Source organism: Pleurodeles waltl, chromosome 7 (assembly GCF_031143425.1).
Source record: "Pleurodeles waltl isolate 20211129_DDA chromosome 7, aPleWal1.hap1.20221129, whole genome shotgun sequence".
Lineage (NCBI taxonomy): Eukaryota > Metazoa > Chordata > Amphibia > Caudata > Salamandridae > Pleurodeles > Pleurodeles waltl.
Genome location: NC_090446.1, coordinates 703,406,293 through 703,430,974, shown reverse-complemented (window position 1 = coordinate 703,430,974; position 24,682 = coordinate 703,406,293). Strand labels below are relative to the sequence as shown.

The window sequence follows — 24,682 nt, the reverse complement described above, 5'->3', positions numbered from 1 at the left end:
CATATGAGGAAATCTCTTTGAGGTCAGCATGTTAGTGATGTTCCTCGGAAATATAAACCGCTGAGCGATATCCTCTTCCCCAGAGAAACTGGTCTCCTCCATAGATGGATCCTCCCTTATTTGTTTTTCATGTTCTCTGTGACCAGACATGTCTGCTTTTGTTCAGTGTGCCAGAAGTAGTTTATTTCTATGGACTAAGTCTTAGGCTTGGAGTTAGCCGTCCAGCTCTCTCTCTGGAGGAACTTACATCAACAATACTACCAGCCGTGAGAAAGCCAAGGGGTGTACTCTTTCTTATTATTTGTCCGGCTCTCAGCCGTCGGTAAAGGACACTCAATTATTGATCCCCTAGAGACAACGGCAGGGTGCCAAAAACATTTTAACAAGACCTGTGTAACTGCCTCAGTAATAGACAATATTATTATAGATTGTCATCTTACGCTAAAGTGAAAGAAAAAGCCATCCAAATTTTAAAGAAAAACAAAAACAAACAAAAAAGCGCATCTCAATCAAAATGCCCTATTTGCTATTGATCAATGATTACTAAACATTGGTTATTTAAACAATGTGCAGGTTGTCTTTTTACAAACAATGAACAGAATAAATTCAAATTATTTCTCACCTTCCTAACCCAGGCGATGGAGCTTGAGAATTGTTGTACGAATTCTGTTGAAAGAACTCAAGTCTGTCAGACAGTACAGATTTATATGAACAGTACATTCATAGGTCTTATATTTGCAAAGCAACTTTTTAGCTTCATGAACCAGAGGGAAAGCCAAATAATACTACAAATGCACATTTCTGCAAAGGTACACAGGATGTTTTTATAGAACAACAAAGAAAAAAATGTAGAAATCTAAAAATATAACCTTAAACTTATTAAACATCAGTGAGTAATGAAAATTTACATCATTGAAAGAAACAGGATTGCTAAAAAGGGTGTAGACACGCCTCTGTCTTCAGCTTGGTCTGTGGCTGAGCACCCAAATGTAAACGGAGCCTAAAATTAAAAGAAGCTTTCTGTGAGGAATCCATGAACCACATCTGGTAGCTTGCCACAAGCGGACAGCACCAAAAACAACACTAAAGTTAAGAAATAAATATGGTTCAAACAAATTTAGAAAAAACTGACAGAAGGCAAAAATGAAGCAATCAAGTGTAGGGATGAGAAGCTATCCAAAATTTGAACTTCACGTTGTTGTAATTAAAATGGAATTTGAGCACTTAAGAGCAACTGTGCAGTTTAACAAAAGACCACAGAGCATAAATATGTTTTTTAAATTCTGAAACCAAGCAATAATTCTGCTCTTACAAAAGACATTTAAATTTCCAGGTAATTCCACCCTTCAAAAAAAGGTGTCCATTCACTTGCACCAGCGAATTTCACAATTGAAAAAAAAACGTAAATGAAGCCGACTGACAAAGCTTTCGGAACCTGCAGGAAAAATTGTTAACTCCCAGTCTGGTAATCTAACTTTTCCCCAAACTGTCATGGATGTTTTTCCAGGGCTCCAGCCTTCTCATTTCCAACCTGGGACCCAGAGCTGCGTAGTTTCATGCAGACATCACGGTTCTATCTTACAAAACAAGTTATTTACCTTTGTTTACACTCATTCTCGTAGAGACTACCACAACCAGAATTCTCATAGAGATTTCTAACTTTTTAAATATTTGCCAGGCATCAGACTGGGTCCGGCACCATTTTCAGCAGTGTCTTTGTGTGCTCGTAGGTAAGGTGTGTGGCTCCGCACTGACCCTGTTCCATGCCTTAAAGGATGTGCAGAAGCTACATAAGCACTGCTCTTGTGTGCTGATAGTTACTTAGAAAGCTCCCCGTGCCCTGAGACACAGCCCGAACAGCAAATTGACTGTGACCAGTGTGCATATTCCTAGACTTGGGATCTTATTACCTGTAGATTCCTCACCTTATTAATTCTAACAATGTGCCAGCATTCAATGGAAATTCTTTCCCTAGGTCTCCACGTCGACGAGGACGTCACAATTGCATGGCTCCGCACGCAACTCCGTCTGATGTCACTGGAGTCATAAAAAGTTCTTGCTGGCCTGCTGACATCAATTTCACCACTTTTTACCATTCCTTCGAGGCAAATAGGTGAATACCGACATCAGAAGCACAACATGTGCCAACTCAATATGAAAAATGTCTCTTTCCTAGTGTACATCTGTTTGTGGCATGTAGTGCTGCAAATTCACATGCTTTGCATACGTTTGCCATGTAGTGTTGGGCTTGGAGTGTTACAATTTGTTTTTCTTCTAAGAAGCTTTTTTGAGTCACGAGCTCGAGTGACTCCTCCTCTCGGTGATAGTGTGCACGGGCATCGAGTCCTTTGTTAGATTTTTCCCCCGCAGGAGGGTGAAGTAAGGAATGAAGTACAAGTTACTTACCTTTGATAACAAAATATCTGGTAGAGACATCTTCTAGTTGCAGATTCCTTACCTTAGAATTTCCCCAATGCATCAGACTGGATGCGGAGATTTTTCTTCGAGCAATACTCTTGCACATCGGTAGGTGGCGTTGTAGTCGCCGTGATGTCGTCAGGAGTAGTACACCGATGGTGCTTTCGCGCAGCGACATCAGTTTCTTTTAATGACTTTCCACATCAAAGCACAGAGCTGCTAAGAACACTGAGATTGCTGCGCCCGAGCTAAGGACCTGAGGGGGAAATCCCTATCCCTGGAAATCAGTTCACAAGCGGGGAGGATGGGTGGGTCGGTAAGGAAACTGCAACTAGAACATGTTTCTACCAGATATTTTGTTACCAAAGGTAAGTAACTTGTACATCGGATAGAGACTTCTAGTTGCAGATTCCTACCTTAGAATAGATACCCAAGCAATGCCATGCTCTGTGGTGGGCTGTAACCTAAGATCATACTAGGAAGTCCTGCAGGACCGAACGACCAAAATAGCCGTCCCGACAGACCTGACTGTTCAGACAGTAGTGTTTAGCAAATGTGAGCAGAGATGCCCACATAGCTGCCTGGCAGATATCCAGGACAGGAACTCCACTCCACTCCAAGCAGCAGTTGCCCTGGTGGAATGAGCACACAAGCCCTCAGGGGATTGCTTTTAGGCCAAAGTGTAGCACATTTTGATGCAAAGAAGTACCCATCGAGAGATGGTATGTTTTTGCACCGCCTTCCCTTTTTTCGCACCCACATATCCAACAAAGAGTTGATCGTCCACCAGGAAATCTTTAGTACGATTAAAATAGAACGCCAACACTCTTTTTGGGTCCAGAGGGTGGAGTCTCTCCTCAGGAGAAGGATGTGGGGGTGCATAGAAATTAGGCAGGGTGATGGACTGGCCTTCATGAAAAGGCGTAACCACCTTTGGAAGGAAGGAAGCTTTAGTGCACAACACCACTTTGTCAGGGTGCACAGATAAGTATGGAGGTTTGGACGAAAGGGCTTGAAGCTCACTCACCCTCCGAGCAGAGGTGATGGCAACAAGAAAGACAGTTTTGAAAGTGAGGAGCCATAAGGGACAATTGTGCATCGCCTCAAAGGGATTACACATTAAATAAGTAAGGATAAGACAGAGGTCTCACTGAGGCATGATAAATGGAGTGGGAAGAAATAAATGGTGAGGCCTTTTAAGAATCTACTCACAATAGGAGACTTAAAAAGTGAGGGCTGATCAGGTAACCCAAGGAAGGCCGAAATGGCAGATAAATACCCTTTAACGGTGCCCAAAGCACAGCCCTGCTGGGCCAAAGAAAGAATGAACAAAAGAACCTCGGCTAGAGGGGTAGAGAGGGGATCAACCGATTTGTTGGTGCACCATGCCACAAATTTGGTCCAACAACAGGCGTATACAGTTTTGGTGGAGGGACGCCTGGCTGCCAAGATAACATCGCAGACTTCGGGTGGAAGATCCAAAGTCGTCAACTGTCGCCGCTCCATCTTCACGCATGAAGGCGGAGGTTGGACAGGTTCGGGTGAAGAACCGTCCCCTGTTGCTGCGACAGAAGATCCGCCCGAAGAGGCACTCTGAGTGGAGGATCGATGGACATGCTCAATAGCTCTGGATACCATACTCTCCGTGTCCAGTCCGGAGCTACCAAGGTGACTTGGGCCCTGTTGTTCCTGATCTTCTTGAGAACTCTGCGCAGAAGTGGTATAGGCAGAAAGGCGTAAAAGAGGCTGGAGTTCCACTCGAGATGAAAAGCGTCTCCGAGCGAGTGCGCCTTGGAAACTTCAACATGCAAAGCACCTGACATTGCACGTTGTCTGCAGAGGCGAACAGATTTAACCAAGGCTCTACCAACTGTTGAAAGAGACCTTGTACCACCTCTGGATGGAGACGCCATTCGTGATTGGCTGTGCATCGACGGCTGAGTTCATCCACTCTGGCGTTGAGAATCGCCAGATGTTAAACCACCAGGGTAATGCCCTGATATTCCAGCTATGTCCAGAGGCGTAGTGCATCCTGACAAAGGGTCCAGGACCCTACTCCACCCTATTGCACTATCACATGGCAGTAGTATTGTCCGTGAACACCTGCACTACTTTCCCTTTGAGAGAGGGAAGAAATGCTTTCGACGCAAGCCTGAACGCCCGAAGCTCCAGAAGACTGATGTGGACTCCAGACACCTCTGATCTCTAGCCTCTCCCATGTGCCCTATCCCAGGAGTGACGCATCTGTCACCACTGTAAGATCTGGTTGGGGAAAGGAGAAGGATCAGCCACTGACCCAATCCTGATTCGAAAGCCACCACTGGGTCTTTCTCAGTCCCCTCCGAGATCTGGACCATGTCTGAGAAATTCCCCTCATGCTGTGCCCACTGGAACTTTACGTCACACTGCAGAGGCTGCATATGCCATCTGGCATGTGTACGAAAGTGCCTTCTTTTGTGGCATGGTTACCTCCATTTTCTGCTTGTTGTCTGCATATTTGACTGTGTCCACTGGGATCCTGCTATCCAGGACTCCAGTGGTTATGCTCTCACCGTTCTAATTTGCTAGCTGTACCTTTTTCTCTAGTATATGGTACCTAGGTACCATGAGCATTGGGGTACCAGGGGATACCTATGGGCGTGCAGCACTTATTCTGACAGCCACAGGGAGCGCATGCAAAGGGTTCCACAGGCCTACCATTGCAGTCACTACAGGTCACTGCAGCAGGTCACTAAGTCACCCCTATGGTAGGCCCTCTCAGCCAGAGAGCAGGGTGCAGGTAACTGCGTGTGAGGGCCCACCTCCACTAGCAGAGGTTCACCTAGGAACTCCAGTTTCATTTTACTGGACTTTATGAGGGCGGGGACGCCATTTTAAATGTGTACTGGACATAGGTCACTATGTATGTCCAGCTACATAATGTTATCTCCAAACCTGGGCATATTTGGTATCAAATATGTCAGAATCATACCCCAATACTGTTGCAAGTATTAAAAGGAGGATTCCGTGCACTCTGGGGGCTCCTTAGACGACCCCAAGCATTGCTACCACCAGCTTTACAGGGTTTCCAGACAGCCCAAGCTGCTGCCACCCCTCAGGACAGGTTCCACAACTAAGCCTGCATCGCATGCTATTAAGCAAAATCAGCAGAAAGCTAAGGAAAAGACAAATGCATCTCCACTAGCTGGAGTGCCCTGGGGCACTGTAACAAGAGGCACGAGCATTCTAGGCTAACTGCCGGGTGTTACAGTTCCTGCAGGGGGAGGTGTTACACACTATAAGGGCATGTTGCACCTGCAGCTATGCCCTCACCTGTGGTATAGTGCACCCTGCCTTAGGGCTGTAAGGCCTGCTAGAGGGATGACTTACCTATGCCACAGGCAGTGGTCTGTGGGCATGGCACCCTGAGAGGGGTTCCATGTCGACTTTGCCTTTTCCTCCCCAACAACACACACAATCTGCAATGGCAGTGTGCATGTGGTGGGTGAGGGGTTCTGTGGTGTCGCATAATATATGCTGCAGCCCTTGGGGACCTTCCCCGGTCACAGGGCCCTTGGTACTATGTGTTCCTTTTACAAGGGACTTAACGGTGGACAGGAGTGTGCCAATTGTGGGAGCAATGGGTCAGTTTTTGGGAAAGAACACCACTGGTGCTGGGGTCTGGTTGGCAGGATCCCAGCACACACACAGTCAAGTCAGCATCAATATCAGGCAAAAGGTGTGTGGTGTTGGGGGGGTAACCATGCCAAAAGGGGTACTTTCCTACAGTATCAGCAAACTGATTTACGTCCTTTTCGTTTCTTTCAGGATTCTGACAAAGTCGGAAAGAGTGGGAAGAGGCGAGCAGAGACAGGAAGAGTACATGAAACTGGAAATCCGACATCATAAAAAAAAGAAACCTCAATCAAAAACCCCCAATTCAAAAAGTGGCATGAATTTTTGCTAATTATGCAGAAATATTGACAACACTTCTTTTGAACAAAACGTTGAAGAGCACACTGCTTGAGAGCACAGCAGAAATCTTGACAGGTTGCCAGTCTCTTCAAGAATTTCTGATGGCGAAACCTACTTATGATTTCTTTCAAGTCCTAACTCCAGATCAGCAACTCAGCTCTCCAGATAAGAAGCATCTATGCCAGAGAAGAGGTTGAGTCCTGGGCTCGGTGGGGTAGGGGTGTTACTCCCTATCTCGGACCTTCCTAAGGCAAATCGGTTTGCCTTACTTGCAATAGAGGCTTCAGAAGAGATCGCCTCAGTGAGCCCAGAAGAAATAGAGGACCAGCATGCTTTGAGGCCTCTCAAGTGACTGATCCGGAAGGAGACTCCCCCTCAGGATATTGCCTCCGAATGCAGAGACCAACCTGGGTGGCAAAAAGTTTAGGAGATGACTGGGACCTTGATGGAAGAAGGAAAGTACAGATTTCCTATTTCTGAAACAGATCTCGTCCTCATTTGGCCTTCTGCACAAAATTCAAAGGGTACAACGAGATCCATTCAAGCTGAAGCCATGTCACAACTAACCCCATAAAATCTGAGTTAATTTCCTGTTAAGGTGGCGGTTCAGAGATATAGAGACTCAAACACAGGAAAGATGGGTGACCAGCAGTGCAATTCAGTCCCCTTCTATTCTGTGCTGTAATGTTAAAGGGTTGTGAGTGGCAAGGAGACAGCGGATGACAGTACAATACATGAGGGAGTCAAAGGGAAATATAATGCTACAAGAAACCTATCTGTAAATGCGTGATTGCAGAAACCTCATGCTGAAATACACCTGGGTGGAGAAACTAGTAGCCACTGGGCAGCACTGTACAAAGGGAGTAGTCCTGGTGATTAGGTCAGATTCTGGGGTAGAACTTGTGAGATACAAGTTAGATGAAGGGGGAAGGGTGCCAGGTGCAGAAGTCAGAAGTTACTAACCTTGGCAAGTTACAATGGCCCCAATATTGATGAAATCGATCTACCGACCCAGCTCCTCACTGTATTCCTGGAATTTAAGGGCCACCTAATATTTGAAGGTGATTTTAATATCTTGTTAGACAATTTCCTGGATAGGTGATCACAACTCCTCCAATTAAGCACCCTGAAGATGAGGGCCTATTTACACTTCATAATAGAGGTTCTGAACTTGTGCGATGCCTGGAAAAATTAATGGCAAACACAGATTACACATTTCATAGCAAGAATTATGTCAATCTCTCTCGCATAATCCTTTTGTAGATCGCAAAGAGGCAGATAGGAGTCTAACAATAGACCACATCTCCCTACACATTTATCAGATCACGCTGCCCTAATATTGAAAATTAAGATTTAAAACCAGAAAGGATGTGGGAGATTGACACTCAATCGAAAGTTTCTCATTAAGCCTGAGATAGCAGAGGAGCTGAAAAAGGGGATGGGGGAGGTTTTTTATCTATAACTTGACCTCTGCCCCAATTCGTATAACTTGGGATGCTTATAAAGCTTGGCTAAGATTGACCCTTCTTGGTATATCCACCTCCTGGAGTAGGAAGGAGAGGCTGATGAAAGAGCAGCTAGAAGAGGAGAGCACCAGAGTGGATGCTGCCATGAAAACAGACATTTTGGAAGAAGACTCAAAAGAGGTGCTAGAGAAAACACCAACTTCGCTTCAGTTGGAGTTTAGGTTATTGATGGAGGGGAGAGTGAGGTAGCAGGGGAAGGTAAACATGATCAGGAATTATGAATATGGAGAAAGTGAGAGACATTACTAGCATGGAAAGCAAGAACAGAAAGAAGCAGGAACCACTCAGGGAGATACAGGATTTGACATCAGGAGTCATCATAGCAGATGCCGAAGGCATTGAGGAGGCGTTCCATAGGTACTTTCAGGACTTATATGAGGAAGATTTATCCTGTGATATGGAGAAGCTATAAAAGTGGCTGTAAAGTAAACATCTGCCTACGCTAACATCAGTTCATATGCACGTTTTAAACCATGCGCTCACAGAGGAGCGATTTTGAATGGTGTTAAGAAATTACATAGGGGTAAAGTTTGGACTAGACTGTTCAATCTATACTTATTATTTGTGCACTCATACCCGAGTCACAGAATGAGGCAACAATCTCTTTAATCATGAAACCGGACAAAACTCCTGCGGAATATCAGTCGTATCGTCTGATCTCGCTGCCAAACTGAGATTATAAGATCTGCCAGTTTTCTGGCTTCGCAGGTGAGAAGTGTGGTTGAAAGTGTCACACATTAGAAGGGCTTCCTTCCCGGGATACACTTACAGGAATTAACACATTCATTGATAGGCTGCACTGATTTAGCAGTAACGTCAAAGGCTCTGTTGGTTATTATGACTCTTGACGGGGCCAATGCATTTGATGGAGTGAACTGTGAATACTTAATGCCTACTTTGTATCACTATGGGGTAGAGGGCCAGTTTCTGAAGGTCATTTGTCAATTTTATAGTTCTCAGAGGGCACGTGCGTTAGTTAATGAGAGCTTGTCCTTACTGGTCAAGATAGAGAGATAAGTTAGGTGTGACCCTGCTCCCTACATCTTTTCGATCTTTATATAGAACCCCGGGCCCGAAGTCCGAGAATAAGGAAGAAGATTTAGCCCTTTGCTTTCGGTGAGGTCTCCAAGAAAATAACACTAAATGCTGATTGTAGGAACTTGGCTCTGTATATACTATCTCAAAGTAATTAATAGTGTGCACAGTCCAAGGGTTCCCCTTAGAGGTAAGATAGTGGCAAAATTAGATAATTCTAATGCTCTATTTTGTGGTAGTGTGGTCGCGCAGTAGGCTTATCAGAGGGTAGTGGTAAGCATTTGCTGGACACACAGGCAATAAATGAAGAACACACACTCAAAGACTTTACTCCAGGCCAATAGTTTTTAAATAGAAAAATGTATTTTCTTAATTTATTTTTAGAACCACAAGTTCAAGATTTGAAGTAAATACATAAAATGCAAGGTACTCCACACAGATAAGTTAGGAACTTTGAATTAGAGCAATAACATATACAGTTTCTGTTAAAATGGCAATAAGCTATTTTAAAAGTAGACAGTGCAAAAATCAACAGTTCCTGGGGAGATAAGTATTGGTTAGTGTAAAGAAATGGCTCCCTGTTGCAGTTACCCCCCACTTTTTGCCTGATACTGATGCTGACTTGACTGAGAAGTGTGCTGGGACCCTGCTAACCAGGCCCCAGCACCAGTGTTCTTTCACCTAAAATGTACCATTGTTTCCACAATTGGCACAACCCTGGCACCTAGGTAAGTCCCTTGTAACTGGTACCTCTGGTACCAAGGGCCCTGATGCCAGGGAAGGTCTCTAAGGGCTGCAGCAAGTCTTATGCCACTCTAGGGACCCCTCACTCAGCACAGACACACTGCTTGCCAGCTTGTGTGTGCTGATGGGAGAAAATGACTAAGTTGACATGGCACTCCCCTCAGGGTGCCATGCCAACCTCCCACTGCCTGTGGCATAGGTAAGTCACCCCTCTAGTAGGCCTTACAGCCCTAAGGCAGGGTGCACTATACCACAGGTGAGGGCATATGTGCATGAGCACTATGCCCCTACAGTGTCTAAGCAAAACCTTAGACATTGTAAGTACAGGGTAGCCATAAGAGTATATGGGCTGGGAGTCTGTCAAAAACGAACTCCACAGCTCCATAATGGCTACGCTGAATACTGGGAAGTTTAGTATCAAACTTCTCAGAATAATAAACCCACACTGATGCCAGTGTTGGATTTATTAAAAAATGCACACAGAGGGCATCTTAGAGATACCCCCTGTATTTTACCCAATGGTTCAGTGCAGGACTGACTTGTCTGTGCCAGCCTGCTGCTGAGAGACGAGTGTCTGACCTCATGCGGTGAGAGCCTTTGTGCTCTCTGAGGACAGAAACAAAGTCTGCTCTGGGTGGAGGTGCTTCACACCTCCCCCCTGCAGGAACTGTAACACCTAGCAGTGAGCTTCAAAGGCTCAAGCTTCGTGTTACAATGCCCCAGGGCACTCCAGCTAGTGGAGATGCCCGCCTCCTGGACCCAGCCCCCACTTTTGGCGGCAAGTCCAGGAGAGATAATGAGAAAAACAAGGAGGAGTCACTGGCCAGTCAGGACAGCCCCTAAGGTGTCCTGAGCTGAGGTGACTCTGACTTTTAGAAATCCTCCATCTTGCAGATGGAGGATTCCCCCAATAGGATTAGGGATGTGACCCCCTCCCCTTGGGAGGAGGCACAAAGAGGGTGTACTCACCCTCAGGGCTAGTAGCCATTGGCTACTAACCCCCCAGACCTAAACACGCCCTTAAATTTAGTATTTAAGGGCTCCCCTGAACCTAAGAATTTAGATTCCTGCAACTACAAGAAGAAGGACTGCCTAGCTGAAAACCCCTGCAGAGGAAGACCAGAAGACAACAACTGCCTTGGCTCCAGAAACTCACCGGCCTGTCTCCTGCCTTCCAAAGAACTCTGCTCCAGCGACGCCTTCCAAAGGGACCAGCGACCTCTGAATCCTCTGAGGACTGCCCTGCTTCGACGACGACAAGAAACTCCCGAGGACAGCGGACCTGCTCCAAAAAGACTGCAACTTTATCCAAAGAAGCAGCTTTAAAGAACCCTGCAATCTCCCCGCAAGAAGCGTGAGACTTGCAACACTGCACCCGGAGAACCAACACCTCAGGGGGGACCCCCGGACTACTCTACGACTGTGAGTACCAAAACCTGTCCGCCCTGAGCCCCCACAGCGCCGCCTGCAGAGGGAATCCCGAGGCTTCCCCTGACCGCGACTCTCTGAAACCTAAGCCCTGACGCCTGGAAAAGACCCTGCACCCGCAGCCCCCAGGACCTGAAGGACCGGACTTTCACTGCAGAAGTGACCCCCAGGAGTCCCTCTCCCTTGCCCAAGTGGAGGTTTCCCCGAGGAAGCCCCCCTTGCCTGCCTGCAGCGCTGAAGAGATCCCTTGATCTCTCATTGACTTCCATTGCGAACCCGACGCTTGTTCTAACACTGCACCCGGCCGCCCCCGCGCCGCTGAGGGTGAAATTTCTGTGTGGGCTTGTGTCCCCCCCGGTGCCCTACAAAACCCCCCTGGTCTGCCCTCCGAAGACGCGGGTACTTACCTGCAAGCAGACCGGAACCTGGGCACCCCCTTCTCTCCATCGAAGCCTATGCGTTTTGGGCACCACTTTGAACTCTGCACCTGACCGGCCCTGAGCTGCTGGTGTGGTAACTTTGGGGTTGCTCTGAACCCCCAACGGTGGGCTACCTTGGACCAAGACCTGAACCCTGTAAGTGTCGTACTTACCTGGTAAAACTAACAAAAACTTACCTCCCCCAGGAACTGTGAAAATTGCACTGTGTCCACTTTTAAAATAGCTATTTGTGAATAACTTGAAAAGTATACATGCAATTGAAATGATTCAAAGTTCCTAATGTACTTACCTGCAATACCTTTCAAACAAGATATTACATGTTAAATTTGAACCTGTGGTTCTTAAAATAAACTAAGACAAGATATTTTTCTATACAAAACCTATTGGCTGGATTTGTCTCTGAGTGTGTGTACCTCATTTATTGTCTATGTGTATGTACAACAAATGCTTAACACTACTCCTTGGATAAGCCTACTGCTCGACCACACTACCACAAAATAGAGCATTAGTATTATCTATTTTTACCACTATTTTACCTCTAAGGGGAACCCTTGGACTCTGTGCATGCTATTCCTTACTTTGAAATAGCACATACAGAGCCAACTTCCTACAGTTAGATTGTGAGGTAAGTAAGACACTTACAAGTCTCACTTCCTGGGCATAGGCAGCCCACCATTGGGGGTTCAAGGCAACCCCAAAGTTACCACACCAGCAGCTCAGGGCCGGTCAGGTGCAGAGGTCAAGGAGGTGCCCTAAAACACATAAGCGCCTATGGAGAACAAGGGTGGTCCGGTTCCAGTCTGCCAGCAGATAAGTACCCGTGTCCTCGGGGCGGCAGACCAGGGGGGTTTTGTACAGCACTGGGGTGGGGTGGTGGGGGATTGGGACACCAGTAGGCATACAAAACACACCCTCAGCTGCACAGGGGGCGGCTGGGTGCAGTGTGCAAAGCAGGCATTGGGTTTTGTATTGGTTTCAATGGAGGGAGGTCACTCTAGCGGTGCAGGCAGGGCAAAGGGGGGCTTCCCGGGCCAGCCACCACCTGGGTTACGCAAAGGGCCACTTGGGGGTCAATCCTACACTGAAGTTCGGTTCCTTCTGGTCCCGGGGGCTGCGGGTGCAGTGCTTAGTCCAGACGTCAGGTCCCTTGTTACAGGCAGTCGCGTCAGGGGGAGCCTCTGGATTCTCTCTGCAGGTGTCGCTGTGGAGGTCCAGAGGGGTTCGTCTCGGGCTACTCACGGGGTCGCAGTTGCCTGGGAGTCCTTCCTGTGGTGTTGGTTCTCTGGGTCTCGAGCCGGGGGCGTCGGGTGCAGTGTGTGAAGTCTCACGCTTCCGGTGGGAAGAGTGAGGTCTTTGAAGTTGTAGAAAAGTTGCAAGTTTGTTGCTGGTTGTTGAGCAGAGCCGCTGCTCATAGGAGTTTCTTGGTCCTGGGTTTCAGGGGAGTCCTCTGAGGCTTCAGAGGTCTCTGGTCCCTGTTGGATGCTTCGCTGGTTGCAGGTTTTCGAGTCAGGAGACAAGCCGGTACGACTGGGGACAAAGCAGTTGTCTTCCGTCGTGTCTTCAGGCTTGTAGGTCAGCTGTCATTTTTAGTTCAGGTTGCAGGAATCTGATTTCCTGGGTGCCCCTAAATACTAAATTTAGGGGTGTGTTTAGATCTGGGGGGGCAGTAGCCAATGGCTACTGTTCTGGAAGGTGGCTACTCCCTCTTTGTGCCTCCTCCCTAAGGGGAGGGGGGCACATCCCTAATCCTACTGGGGGAATCCTCCAAAACTAAGATGGAGGATTTCTAAAGGCAGGGGTCACCTCAGCTCAGGGCTGTCCTGACTGGTGGGTGACCCCTTGTTTTTCTAATTATCTCTTCCAGCCTTGCTGCCAAAAGTGGGGGCAGTGGCCAGAGGGGCGGGCATCTCCACTAGCTGGATTGCCCTGTGGTGCTGTTACAAAAAGGGTGAGCCTTTGAGGCTCACCGCCAGGTGTCACAGTTCCTGCAGGGGGAGATGTGAAGCACCTCCACCCAGTACAGGCTTTGTTCCTGGCCACAGAGCGACAAAGGCACGCTTCCCCATGTGGCCAGCAACTCGTCTGGTTGTGGGAGGCTGGCAGAAACTGGTCAGCCCCACACTAGAAGTTGGATTGGTATGCAGGGGGCATCTCTAAGATTATGGAACTGTGGAGTTCGTGTCCGACAAACTCCCAGACCATATACTCTTATAGCTACCCTGCACTTACAATGTCTAAGGTTTGGCTTAGACACTGTAGGGGCATAGTGCTCATGCACATATGCCCTCACCTGTGGTATAGTGCACCCTGCCTTAGGGCTGTAAGGCCTGCTAGAGGGGTGATGTACCTATGCCACAGGCAGTGTGAGGTTGGCATGGTACTCTGAGGGGAGTGCCATGTCGACTTAGTCATTTTCTCCCCACAAGCACACACAAGCTGTAAAGGCAGTGTGCATGTGCTGTGTGAGGGGTCCCCAGTGTGGCATAAGACATGCTGCAGCCCTTAGAGACCTTCCCTGGCATCAGGGCCCTTGGTATCAGGGGTACCATATACAAGGGACTTATCTCAGTTCCAGGGCTGTACCAATTTTGGAAGCAAAGGTACAGTTTAGGGAAAGAACACTGGTGCTGCTGGGGCCTGGTTAGCAGGGTCCCAGCACACTTTCAATCATAACTTAGCATCAGCAAAGGCAAAAAGTCAGAGGGTAACCATGCCCAGGAGGCATTATCTTACATTGATGGCTTAATGGTCTACATCTCTGAGGCAGACAGTGCAGTATCTCAAGAAACATTGGAAGTAAGGCAATTTGGTAATTTTCTGGATCTAAGGTCAATGTAGCTAAATCTGAAATAAAGACCTGGAACTCTGTATGGGAAGGAGCGTAGCACAAAGAAAAGATAACATACCTGGGAGTAAGGATTGTGCAGAATTTAGAGGACATCGCGAAGGTCAATCTAAACAGAGTCAGCAATGAGGTGGAAAAGTTGCTGAAAAAATTGAAAAATCTGCCACTCACTATTTATAGATGGGTAAACCTGGCAAAAAATGTCCATTTATCCGAGACTCAACATTTTTATTCGACCATTTTATTGAATTTAGCAGGAAAGAGTTGGGGAAGATTCAAGGGAAGATCACCTCCTTTGTCTGGGTGGGTAAGGCCATACAGCTGTCCTGGAAAAATCTTAGGAGGAGGCTGGAAAAAGGGGGCCTTGAGCAGTTGTACTGTTGGGCGCTCCGGCTGAAGAACTGCAGCATGATCTTCCTTCCCCCGGGTGAGTATTCTTCAGTAGGAAGTCATGTCAGTAGGCCATTCAGGGAGGGATTTTCCCACAAATCTAGTGTGTGAAAATTCTTTAAAAGGTGCAGCTGAAATGCCTCCACTTAGCTGCAAGCCTATGGTTTGAGATCAGATCATTTTTGAGAATCCCATACTATAGCAAGTTATCACCAATATGGGACTTCTCAGGAACACCTGAATGTATGGGAGACTGTTGAGGAAGAACCTTAAGAGTGTGGTGTAAATAAGTGGGGGTAGTTAGTACAGGAAGGCAAAGCATTAATGTGGGACACCTGGGAGAGGATTAATAGGGGAATGCTATCAAGGTGTAAATACTATCAAATGACTGCCTGGTTGGGAGCCCAAGGGTGAACTCAGTTGGAGATCCACATATTGGAGGAGAAACTGCAGGATACTAACAAAGAAGAAGAAGGTAGCCCTGTAGTATCAACATCTGTAAGACGTGGCAGAGGGGAACATGAAAATGGCCCATCATGTCTGAGATGGATGCTTGCTGGACGCGGACTTCTGTGTGTTATGGCACATATTAAAGAACTTACTTTATTGAGTGAAATCTGCGACTTTAAAGAAGAACCACTTTTTTACTCTACACAGAACTTTTTTGGTCCCCGTGGAAGCTGGCCACATTCAGTAAGAGCGACAATGCCAGCTATAAGAGAAGCAGTGTTCAGGGTGCGGATGGTGTACATATATTTGTCAGCTAATCTGTGTAAGGAAATGCCTCCTTGGCATGGTTGCCCCCTGACTTTTTGCCTTTGCTGATGCTATGTTTACAATTGAAAGTGTGCTGAGGCCTGCTAACCAGGCCCCAGCACCAGTGTTCTTTCCCTAACCTGTACTTTTGTATCCACAATTGGCAGACCCTGGCATCCAGATAAGTCCCTTGTAACTGGTACTTCTAGTACCAAGGGCCCTGATGCCAAGGAAGGTCTCTAAGGGCTGCAGCATGTCTTATGCCACCCTGGAGACCTCTCACTCAGCACAGACACACTGCTTGCCAGCTTGTGTGTGCTAGTGAGGATAAAACGAGTAAGTCGACATGGCACTCCCCTCAGGGTGCCATGCCAGCCTCTCACTGCCTATGCAATATAGGTAAGACACCCCTCTAGCAGGCCTTACAGCCCTAAGGCAGGGTGCACTATACCATAGGTGAGGGTACCAGTGCATGAGCATGGTACCCCTACAGTGTCTAAACAAAACCTTAGACATTGTAAGTGCAGGGTAGCCATAAGAGTATATGGTCTGGGAGTTTGTCAAACACGAACTCCACAGCACCATAATGGCTACACTGAAAACTGGGAAGTTTGGTATCAAACTTCTCAGCACAATAAATGCACACTGATGCCAGTGTACATTTTATTGCAAAATACACCCCAGAGGGCACCTTAGAGGTGCCCCCTGAAACTTAACCGACTGTCTGTGTAGGCTGACTAGTTCCAGCAGCCTGCCACACTAGAGACATGTTGCTGGCCCCATGGGGAGAGTGCCTTTGTCACTCTGAGGCCAGTAACAAAGCCTGCACTGGGTGGAGATGCTAACACCTCCCCCAGGCAGGAGCTGTGACACCTGGCGGTGAGCCTCAAAGGCTCACCGCTTTGTCACAACCCAGCAGGGCACTCCAGCTTAGTGGAGTTGCCCGCCCCCTCCGGCCACGGCCCCCACTTTTGGCGGCAAGGCTGGAGGGAACAAAGAAAGCAACAAGGAGGAGTCACTGGCCAGTCAGGACAGCCCCTAAGGTGTCCTGAGCTGAGGTGACTAACTTTTAGAAATCCTCCATCTTGCAGATGGAGGATTCCCCCAATAGGGTTAGGATTGTGACCCCCTCCCCTTGGGAGGAGGCACAAAGAGGGTACCCACCCTCAGGGCTAGTAGCCATTGGCTACTAACCCCCCAGACCTAAACACGCCCTTAAATTTAGTATTTAAGGGCTACCCTGAACCCTAGAAAATTAGATTCCTGCAACAACAAGAAGGAGGACTGCCTAGCTGAAAACCCCTGCAGAGGAAGACCAGAAGACAACAACTGCCTTGGCTCCAGAAACTCACCGGCCTGTCTCCTGCCTTCCAAAGAACTCTGCTCCAGCGACGCCTTCCAAGGGACCAGCGACCTCTGAATCCTCTGAGGACTGCCCTGCTTCGAAAAAGACAAGAAACTCCCGAGGACAGCGGACCTGCTCCAAAAAGACTGCAACTTTGTTTCAAGGAGCAGCTTTAAAGACCCTGCAAGCTCCCCGCAAGAAGCGTGAGACTTGCAACACTGCACCCGGCGACCCCGACTCGGCTGGTGGAGAACCAACACCCCAGGGAGGACCCCCGGACTACTCTACGACTGTGAGTACCAAAACCTGTCCCCCCTGAGCCCCCACAGCGCCGCCTGCAGAGGGAATCCCGAGGCTTCCCCTGACCGCGACTCTCTGAAACCTAAGTCCCGACGCCTGGAAAAGACCCTGCACCCGCAGCCCCCAGGACCTGAAGGACCAGACTTTCACTGGAGAAGTGACCCCCAGGAGTCCCTCTCCCTTGCCCAAGTGGAGTTTTCCCCGAGGAACCCCCCCCTTGCCTGCCTGCAGCGCTGAAGAGATCCGTTGATCTCTCATAGACTAACATTGCAAACCCGACGCTTGTTTCTACACTGCACCCGGCCGCCCCCGCGCTGCTGAGGGTGAAATTTCTGTGTGGGCTTGTATCCCCCCCGGTGCCCTACAAAACCCCCCTGGTCTGCCCTCCGAAGACGCGGGTACTTACCTGCAAGCAGACCGGAACCGGGGCACCCCCTTCTCTCCATTCTAGCCTATGCGTTTTGGGCACCACTTTGAACTCTGCACCTGACCGGCCCTGAGCTGCTGGTGTGGTGACTTTGGGGTTGCTCTGAACCCCCAACGGTGGGCTACCTTGGACCAAGAACTGAACCCTGTAAGTGTCTTACTTACCTGGTAAAACTAACAAAAACTTACCTCCCCCAGGAACTGTGAAAATTGCACTAAGTGTCCACTTTTAAAGTAGCTATTTGTGAATAACTTGAAAAGTATACATGCAATTGAAATGATTCAAAGTTCCTAATGTACTTACCTGCAATACCTTTCAAACAAGATATTACATGTTAAATTTGAACCTGTGGTTCTTAAAATAAACTAAGAAAAGATATTTTTCTATAACAAAACCTATTGGCTGGATTTGTCTCTGAGTGTGTGTACCTCATTTATTGTCTATGTGTATGTACAACAAATGCTTAACACTACTCCTTGGATAAGCCTACTGCTCGACCACACTACCACAAAATAGAGCATTAGTATTATCTATTTTTACCACTATTTTACCTCTAAGGGGAACCCTTGGACTCTGTGCATGCTATTCCTTACTTTGAAATAGCACATACAGAGCCAACTTCCTACAATCTGCCTTGCAAGGTTTCTGGCTGAAAGAAGGCAAGGTAATATCACATCTTTCAGAAATAGCAGTGGAGGTAGGCCCCATTACTATTATATCTGGTTTATTCTGGAAAGATGGAGATGTGGAAAAATTGGCACCGACCCAATCTAAATTGTTTTTTCTTGTGTCTCCTGATGAGGAAACGAATATGTAAGAAATGGTGTCGCTCAGATCCTCTTCACTGTTGTGAGTTGTGGAGCTAAGTTGTTTCTATAAAACATATAAGAAAATTGAAGGGGAAAGTGGGGGAGTGCATATTTCTTTTGGGGACTGGCCAAGCATTCGTTACAGCAGAAGATAAGTCCAATGATTAGACCAAAGTCAGTAACAGCAGGAAGGAATTTTATGGAGCCATTACCCATATTACCAACTGTCTCTGAACCTTGGACAGAGCACTTGGGACAGTCATATTTATGAGATTGTGCTCTTTGAGGTGGAATGAGGGCAGAAAAAACAAACAAAAAAAAGACCGATAAGGGGGCCTTCCATCAGACTGTCCAAGAGAATTGTTGGATCCTGCAAACAAATGGGGGTGCTGAGAAACAAATGTGGGATCACACCAGGAAGGTTGATGGAGTTTTGAAATCGGAGGAAGGGGAGGAGAGGGGGGGGGGAGGTTACCAGAGCAATGTGTGACCCAGCCCCATAGAAGACTATCTATGAGTACTTCAAAGCTTAGTAGGGGTTCAGTAGTGGTTTGTCTCAGTCCACACATTTAGATCATAAGAAGAAGAGCTGGTGGTAAGAGCTTTGGCTGTTCTCTGCATGGCCACTGCAAATGAAGCACTCTTCAGTAGCTGAAACATGGGGGTGTATGAAGACCACAGTTCGGAAAGGTATCAAGGCCACTGACATCCTGGAGGTCATCACACCAATTTTCCTCATAGTAGGTTTGGTCAATTCACCTGCATCATAATCATTTTTTAAATCTGTGCCAAACAAAGAATGCAGTGTATGGGATCTTCATTGTGGCTGTGGGCCGTCAAGCGGTGCAGGATGTGTTTTGATGGAAACAGAGCACAGGCTTGGTTGAGACTGTAGACGGTTTACAGTTTGAGAGCACAATGGGAACATCAGCTGGTGTCGATCCAGTCCCCATCGGCGTTAATGCTGTGGGAACCAGGGTGTATCATGGAGGTGGAGTCAAATCCAGTAGCCAGAGTAGGCTCAGTGGAGGCTTCAAGACTGTCCAACTGGTGCCGAGGGTGAACTTGCCACAGTATCTGAGCTGGAGGGCCTCCCAGCTCCCTGGAGCTTGCAGGGGCACTAGAGAGAATCAGAAGGGATATGGAGAATAGAAAATCGCTTTGTGGATGTCCTCAATCTGCCTCGGCGTCGCAGACAGCCACGGAAATTCAGCTTGTGGTTGACTGATTAGCTCCAAAGGCGACCAGCTGCAAGAGTGAGATTGAGAGGTATAGTGACACCCTTGTGCGTTTTCAGGAGTATGCGAATGACCGAAAGGGGGTAGAGCCCCACTTGGACGTTTTATATTTTTTTCTTTGACTTACCCCAAGATTTGCTTAACGAGGACAAACTACCTCTAGACTTTTTTGACTTCTGTACAGGGAACGGGACTGAGACTGACCTTTAGACATGGACCGTTCTCAACGAGGAATGTTCCAGAGCATGGTGATGTACAGATTCACCTCGCAGGCCAATATGGCGTCTGGTTCATGGAGGCGCTGTCACTGAAGGCCGTAGAGTCATGACTCGACCCCAGCACCACAGGCAAGCCTGATGATGATCTATCACAGACATTTGTTAAAGGCATTCGATACAAGGTTTAAACCCTGTCGTTTTGAGGTGACATTTCTGTTGCACTGTAAATTTGTGAGGTAAAAGAGGTCTCGGAGACAAGAGACAGCTCCATATCCATGTCTGATGAAGCAGCAAGAAAGGAACTGATATCAACACAAGGATGGTGCCTATATCGGCTCCACAAGGCATTTCTGGAACAGAACAGTGTCAGTGCAGGGCTGCATGGTGCCACATACCCGCACAGAGGGGTACTGCTGAAAATATTTCCGGATTCAGTCTGACACCTGTGGAATATTCAAAACGTGAGGAATCTGCCATTAGAAGTCTCTATCAGATATTATGACAATTTAAGTACATACAAATGAAAGAAAAAAATAGAGAATACATGAAAAGGGCAGACTGGAACACCCATAAACTGACAAAGTGCTCTATTCCTTTACAACATAAATGCAAATAAACTGAAAAACATAGCACACGTTTTTCATGGAAAACATGTGAAAAGGTGGGGAAGGAACACCTTGAAAGTTAGCTTTAGGTGAATTAAGTGAATGGTCTAGAGATAATAAAACAAAGGTAATCAAATTATAAGACAACAAAAGTCCTTACCTTTAAATGCTCTGTGAGAGTTTTAGAATACTTCAATGCACTCTCTTTCTTTAGTTTGAAGAGTCGTAGGTACAGAAGTGACTTACATCTAAGACTAACAAAGGAAAAGAGAACATTTATTAGAGGTGCCCATGGTCTCACCAATCCAGGTACTTGACACAAATTATCCAATGGATCTCACAGAAGATAATGAAAAGGTGCATTGTGCTGACCATAATATAACTTCATCAAAACCATTATATATTTTTGCATATGTCGTATGATAAATATTTTCATCTTATCCATAATATCATAGTATTACAACAATGGAATCCCACAGTGCATTTTAAAATTCTATATATTTCCTTGCCTGCCATTCTCACAGGCTACTTAAGTAAGACGTGCGCAGCTAGATCAGCTGCAAGTCATCTTGATGTTAATCGGGGGTCATGATACATATAGCCCAAAATACGCTTACATTTGCCAGGAGACAATCACCAACAGGGATGGGAGAGCTTTGTTGTAGGTGGAGGCACACACTATCAACAAAGTGAAGGGAATGGCTATCTCTCCTGCTGCACCCTCATCCAAGTGTTCAGATTCATTTGGCCCTTAGATGAGGGATATGCAGGATACCCTGGATTAAGAAACGGAGCTTGCACGAAAGCTACTTTATTGTGCCACCAAACGGTGTCCAAAATGTAAACTTTTCATTGATTATTATATAGTGAAACAATCATACACATGGGCATGGAAGTCCTGCTGAGGGCCTGGTATTTTTCAAAAGATTCACATGCTTGAATCTTTCCTGCAGTGGGAGCCTCCTGGAATTATGGAAAACACATTGCCATAGAACCAAGTGAAAAAATATTCCTGAACATCAGGAAATTAGGTTGAAAGGCCATGAACACCAATCCATCCAGGTTATAAAGCATAAGTGATGCATACTATGCCCAAAGTGGGGAAGGAGGGACACGTGAAACTATGAAAATGGTCAACAATAGAAAGGAAAACGTTACTTACCTTGTAAGCATGTGTTCGTGGCATGTAGTGCTGAAGACTCTTGTTGTGCATAATCCTACCATTCAGTGTTGGGCTCGGACATAAGCAAGTTTTTTTTTCTTTTTCTTTTTCTTAAGAAGCCTTTTCGAGTCAAAGTACCGTAACTCCACCTATTGCTGATAATGCACATGGGCTTCGGCTATGTGAGGATACAGATGGAGAATTGAGAAACAGAAAGATGGCCATGCAAAGGAAAGATTATAGATTAAATTTAAAGATAGAACCTCTGCAAAACCAAAAAGCGACTGGGGAGGGTGGGCAAGTGTCAATCTACAGCACTACACGCCACGGACAGATGCTTACAAGCGAAGTAACATTTTCTGTTTGTGACATGTGTAGCTGTACATACACATGCTGTGCACAGACTGAAGCAGTGACTAGCCTGAGGGTTGTTGCAGAAACTTGGAACAGTGTGCGGAAAAAACCCTGATCAACTTTGGCTTGTTGGCATGCTGAGACATCCACGCAATGTTTTGTGAAAGTGCGTGGTGTAGAACAAGTAGCTGCTATGCAAATGTCAAGTATAGGAATATTACCGAAGAAAGCCATAGACACTCCTTTCTTGTGAGATGATTTGGGTTTAAGAGGATCTGGCAAAAGGCACTTGGCTTTGGCATAACTGGTCTGTATACATTTGAGTTTCCAGTGCGCAATAACTGCTTGGATAGTGCACACCCCTTATGCAGCATGGAGAAAGACAATTTGTTGAGTTTTGCAGAAGTGCTTCGTCCTTTCAATGTAATACTTGAGCGCTCGATTAACATCTAGCGAATGGAGAGCTCATTCTGCTACAGATTTTGGATGTGGAAAGTACACTGGAAGCTTGATGGTATGATTAAGGCGGAAGCTAGACACCACCTTGGGTAGGAATTTAAGGTTTGTTCTGAGGTCCAACATATCATGATGTAGTCAGAAAAAATCCTCTTCCGGGTAAGTGCTTGTATTTTGCTTACCCGTCGAATGGGTGTAATAACTACTAGTAAGACTACTTTCCAGGAAAGGAACTGGCAACGACAAGAACGTAAAAGGTTGAAAGGAGGGCCAATTAGACTAGCGCAAACGATATTTAGGCTCCACAAAAGGGCGGATCAAGGTTGATATAACCCATTTGAGCCCATGAAGGCTTCAATTACGTTTCTCTGAAAAGAGACGTGCTGTCTCTTTTGTAGGTAAGCTGTGACTGCAGTTAAATGAAGTCAATTAGAAGTAAATGCTGGGTGTGAAGGTCGCAAATGCAAAAGTTAACAGACAATGTGTAGGAAGTTGGCTCTCTATACAGTGCACCGAAATGAATTACACTTTGCAGAGAGTCCAGTGGATCCCCATTTGATAAGGTAGAAGCAAAAGTAGATGGGACTAATGCTCTATTTGTGGTAGTGGGGACGAGCAGTTAGTGCTAAGCATTTGTTGTACTCAAAGAAGCAATAACTGAAAGATTGAGTCTGAGACCAATTTAGAAAAATAACAATTCTTTTTAAATATGTTCCAAACCCAAGAACTAGGGAATCAGGTAGGTAGACTTTTAAACTTGTATACTTCGCAGTTTCAAATATAGACATTGCAATTTTCAGAGTTCTTTCAATGTTATCCTATGAAGGAAAAACTAAATTCAGCGATCACAGGGTTAACGACTTACAAAGATAATTTCAGCGGGTTAAGTACTGGGCACTGTTCAGAACCACACCAACAGGTCACACCAGCCGGCACTGGGACGGCCGGGGGCAGAGGTGCAATAAGGTGTTGGGTGCCCAATGGTTTCCTTCAGGAGTTTGACCTTGTGACAAACAGGCTGCAGGCTCTGGATGGAAAGTCAGCAGGGGACAACAGGTAGGTAGTAGACTGAGGGCTCAGAGACGTAGCTGCACCTTTGGTCCTCTTCTCTTGCGCCCTATGGGATGGATGTAGGGGTGTATTTTGGTGTCTGTTTTTCTCGTCCAGGAGCACTCGCGGTCAGGGGGTCCTGTGAGTTGAAGTTGCAGGAGTTGTGAGGAAGTCCGGCAGGGGTGGACCTAGGGTGGACTTGTGCTCTCAGGAGATGAGTGACATTGTTGGCACCGATGAACCACCTCAAGTGGGGTCATGGGTGCAGTGGTTGCTGTAGGTGTAAGGTTTTCTCTCACCACCAGGCTGGGGAATAGGGGGTCCACATGTAGGCGCTGCAGGCGACTTGGAGGAGTCCAGGATGGGTGAACTCGGGCTCAGATCAGCTGGGGAAGCCCTGCTGGCACTGTTGGTGGGCTTCTCACCGGTTTGAGGTCGTCGGGTGCAGAGGTCTCTTCAGGTGTTGGGTTTCCAGGCTGCTGTCCTTGTTGGATACTTCGCTGCTGAGCAGGTCCTCTGCTCATGGGAGTTTTAGTATTTTTTAGAAGGTAGGCAGGCTTCCTAGGTTTCTTGAGTTACAGCTTCAGGACAAGTCTGTATGTGCAGAGTCCGGTGAGGTGAGCAGGTAAGCAGCAAGGGCTAGTACTGGGTTCAGCTGCTTCTTCTTCCTCTTCTGTGGGGTTCATGGGTGCCATCTAAATACTCAATTTAGGGTGTTACAGGAAGTGCCAGGTGGTAGCCAATGGGCTAACCACTTTTAGAGTGACTACACTTCTTATGATCACTTCCGCTGGGAAATGGGTGTAGGAAGCTGGCCTAGTGAGTACCTATGGTGAATACATCTTATACCAGGCCCAGCGTTCCCCTATTAGTGAAGGGTACACAGTGTCTAGTAGTCAGGCTCTCCAGAGGTAGCTGTGGATGAGCAGCGAAGGCTTGTTTAAGAGACATGCAAAACTCATGCAGTACCACCGTAGTCACACAGCACTTACAAACATGAAAGAAAATGCTATGTTACAAAAATAAATGCACTTTATTTTAGTGACAGAATTACCAAAAGCACTAGATAGGTAACCTTCCAATAGGAGGCAAGTAAACACACTAAATATGTACTCTAGTAATCAGCAATAGGCATAAATAGCAATAGAAAAAAGTGCAATAGCAATAGAGACCCTAGAGGGA

At 46.8% G+C, this 24,682-nt stretch overlaps 1 protein-coding gene across 4 annotated transcripts in view; it reads right to left on the bottom strand.

Moving 5' to 3' along the window:
- Window positions 1–24,682, bottom strand: part of AFF4 (ALF transcription elongation factor 4) — a 902,368-nt gene that overhangs the window by 139,315 nt on the left and 738,371 nt on the right. For all 4 annotated transcript variants that reach the window (XM_069244725.1, XM_069244727.1, XM_069244726.1 and 1 more), the window contains 2 exons: window positions 20,639–20,732; window positions 623–666 (listed from right to left, as the gene is read on the bottom strand). In XM_069244725.1, the coding sequence (XP_069100826.1) occupies window positions 623–666; window positions 20,639–20,732 (138 nt within the window). The remainder of the gene's footprint in view (window positions 1–622; window positions 667–20,638; window positions 20,733–24,682) is intronic.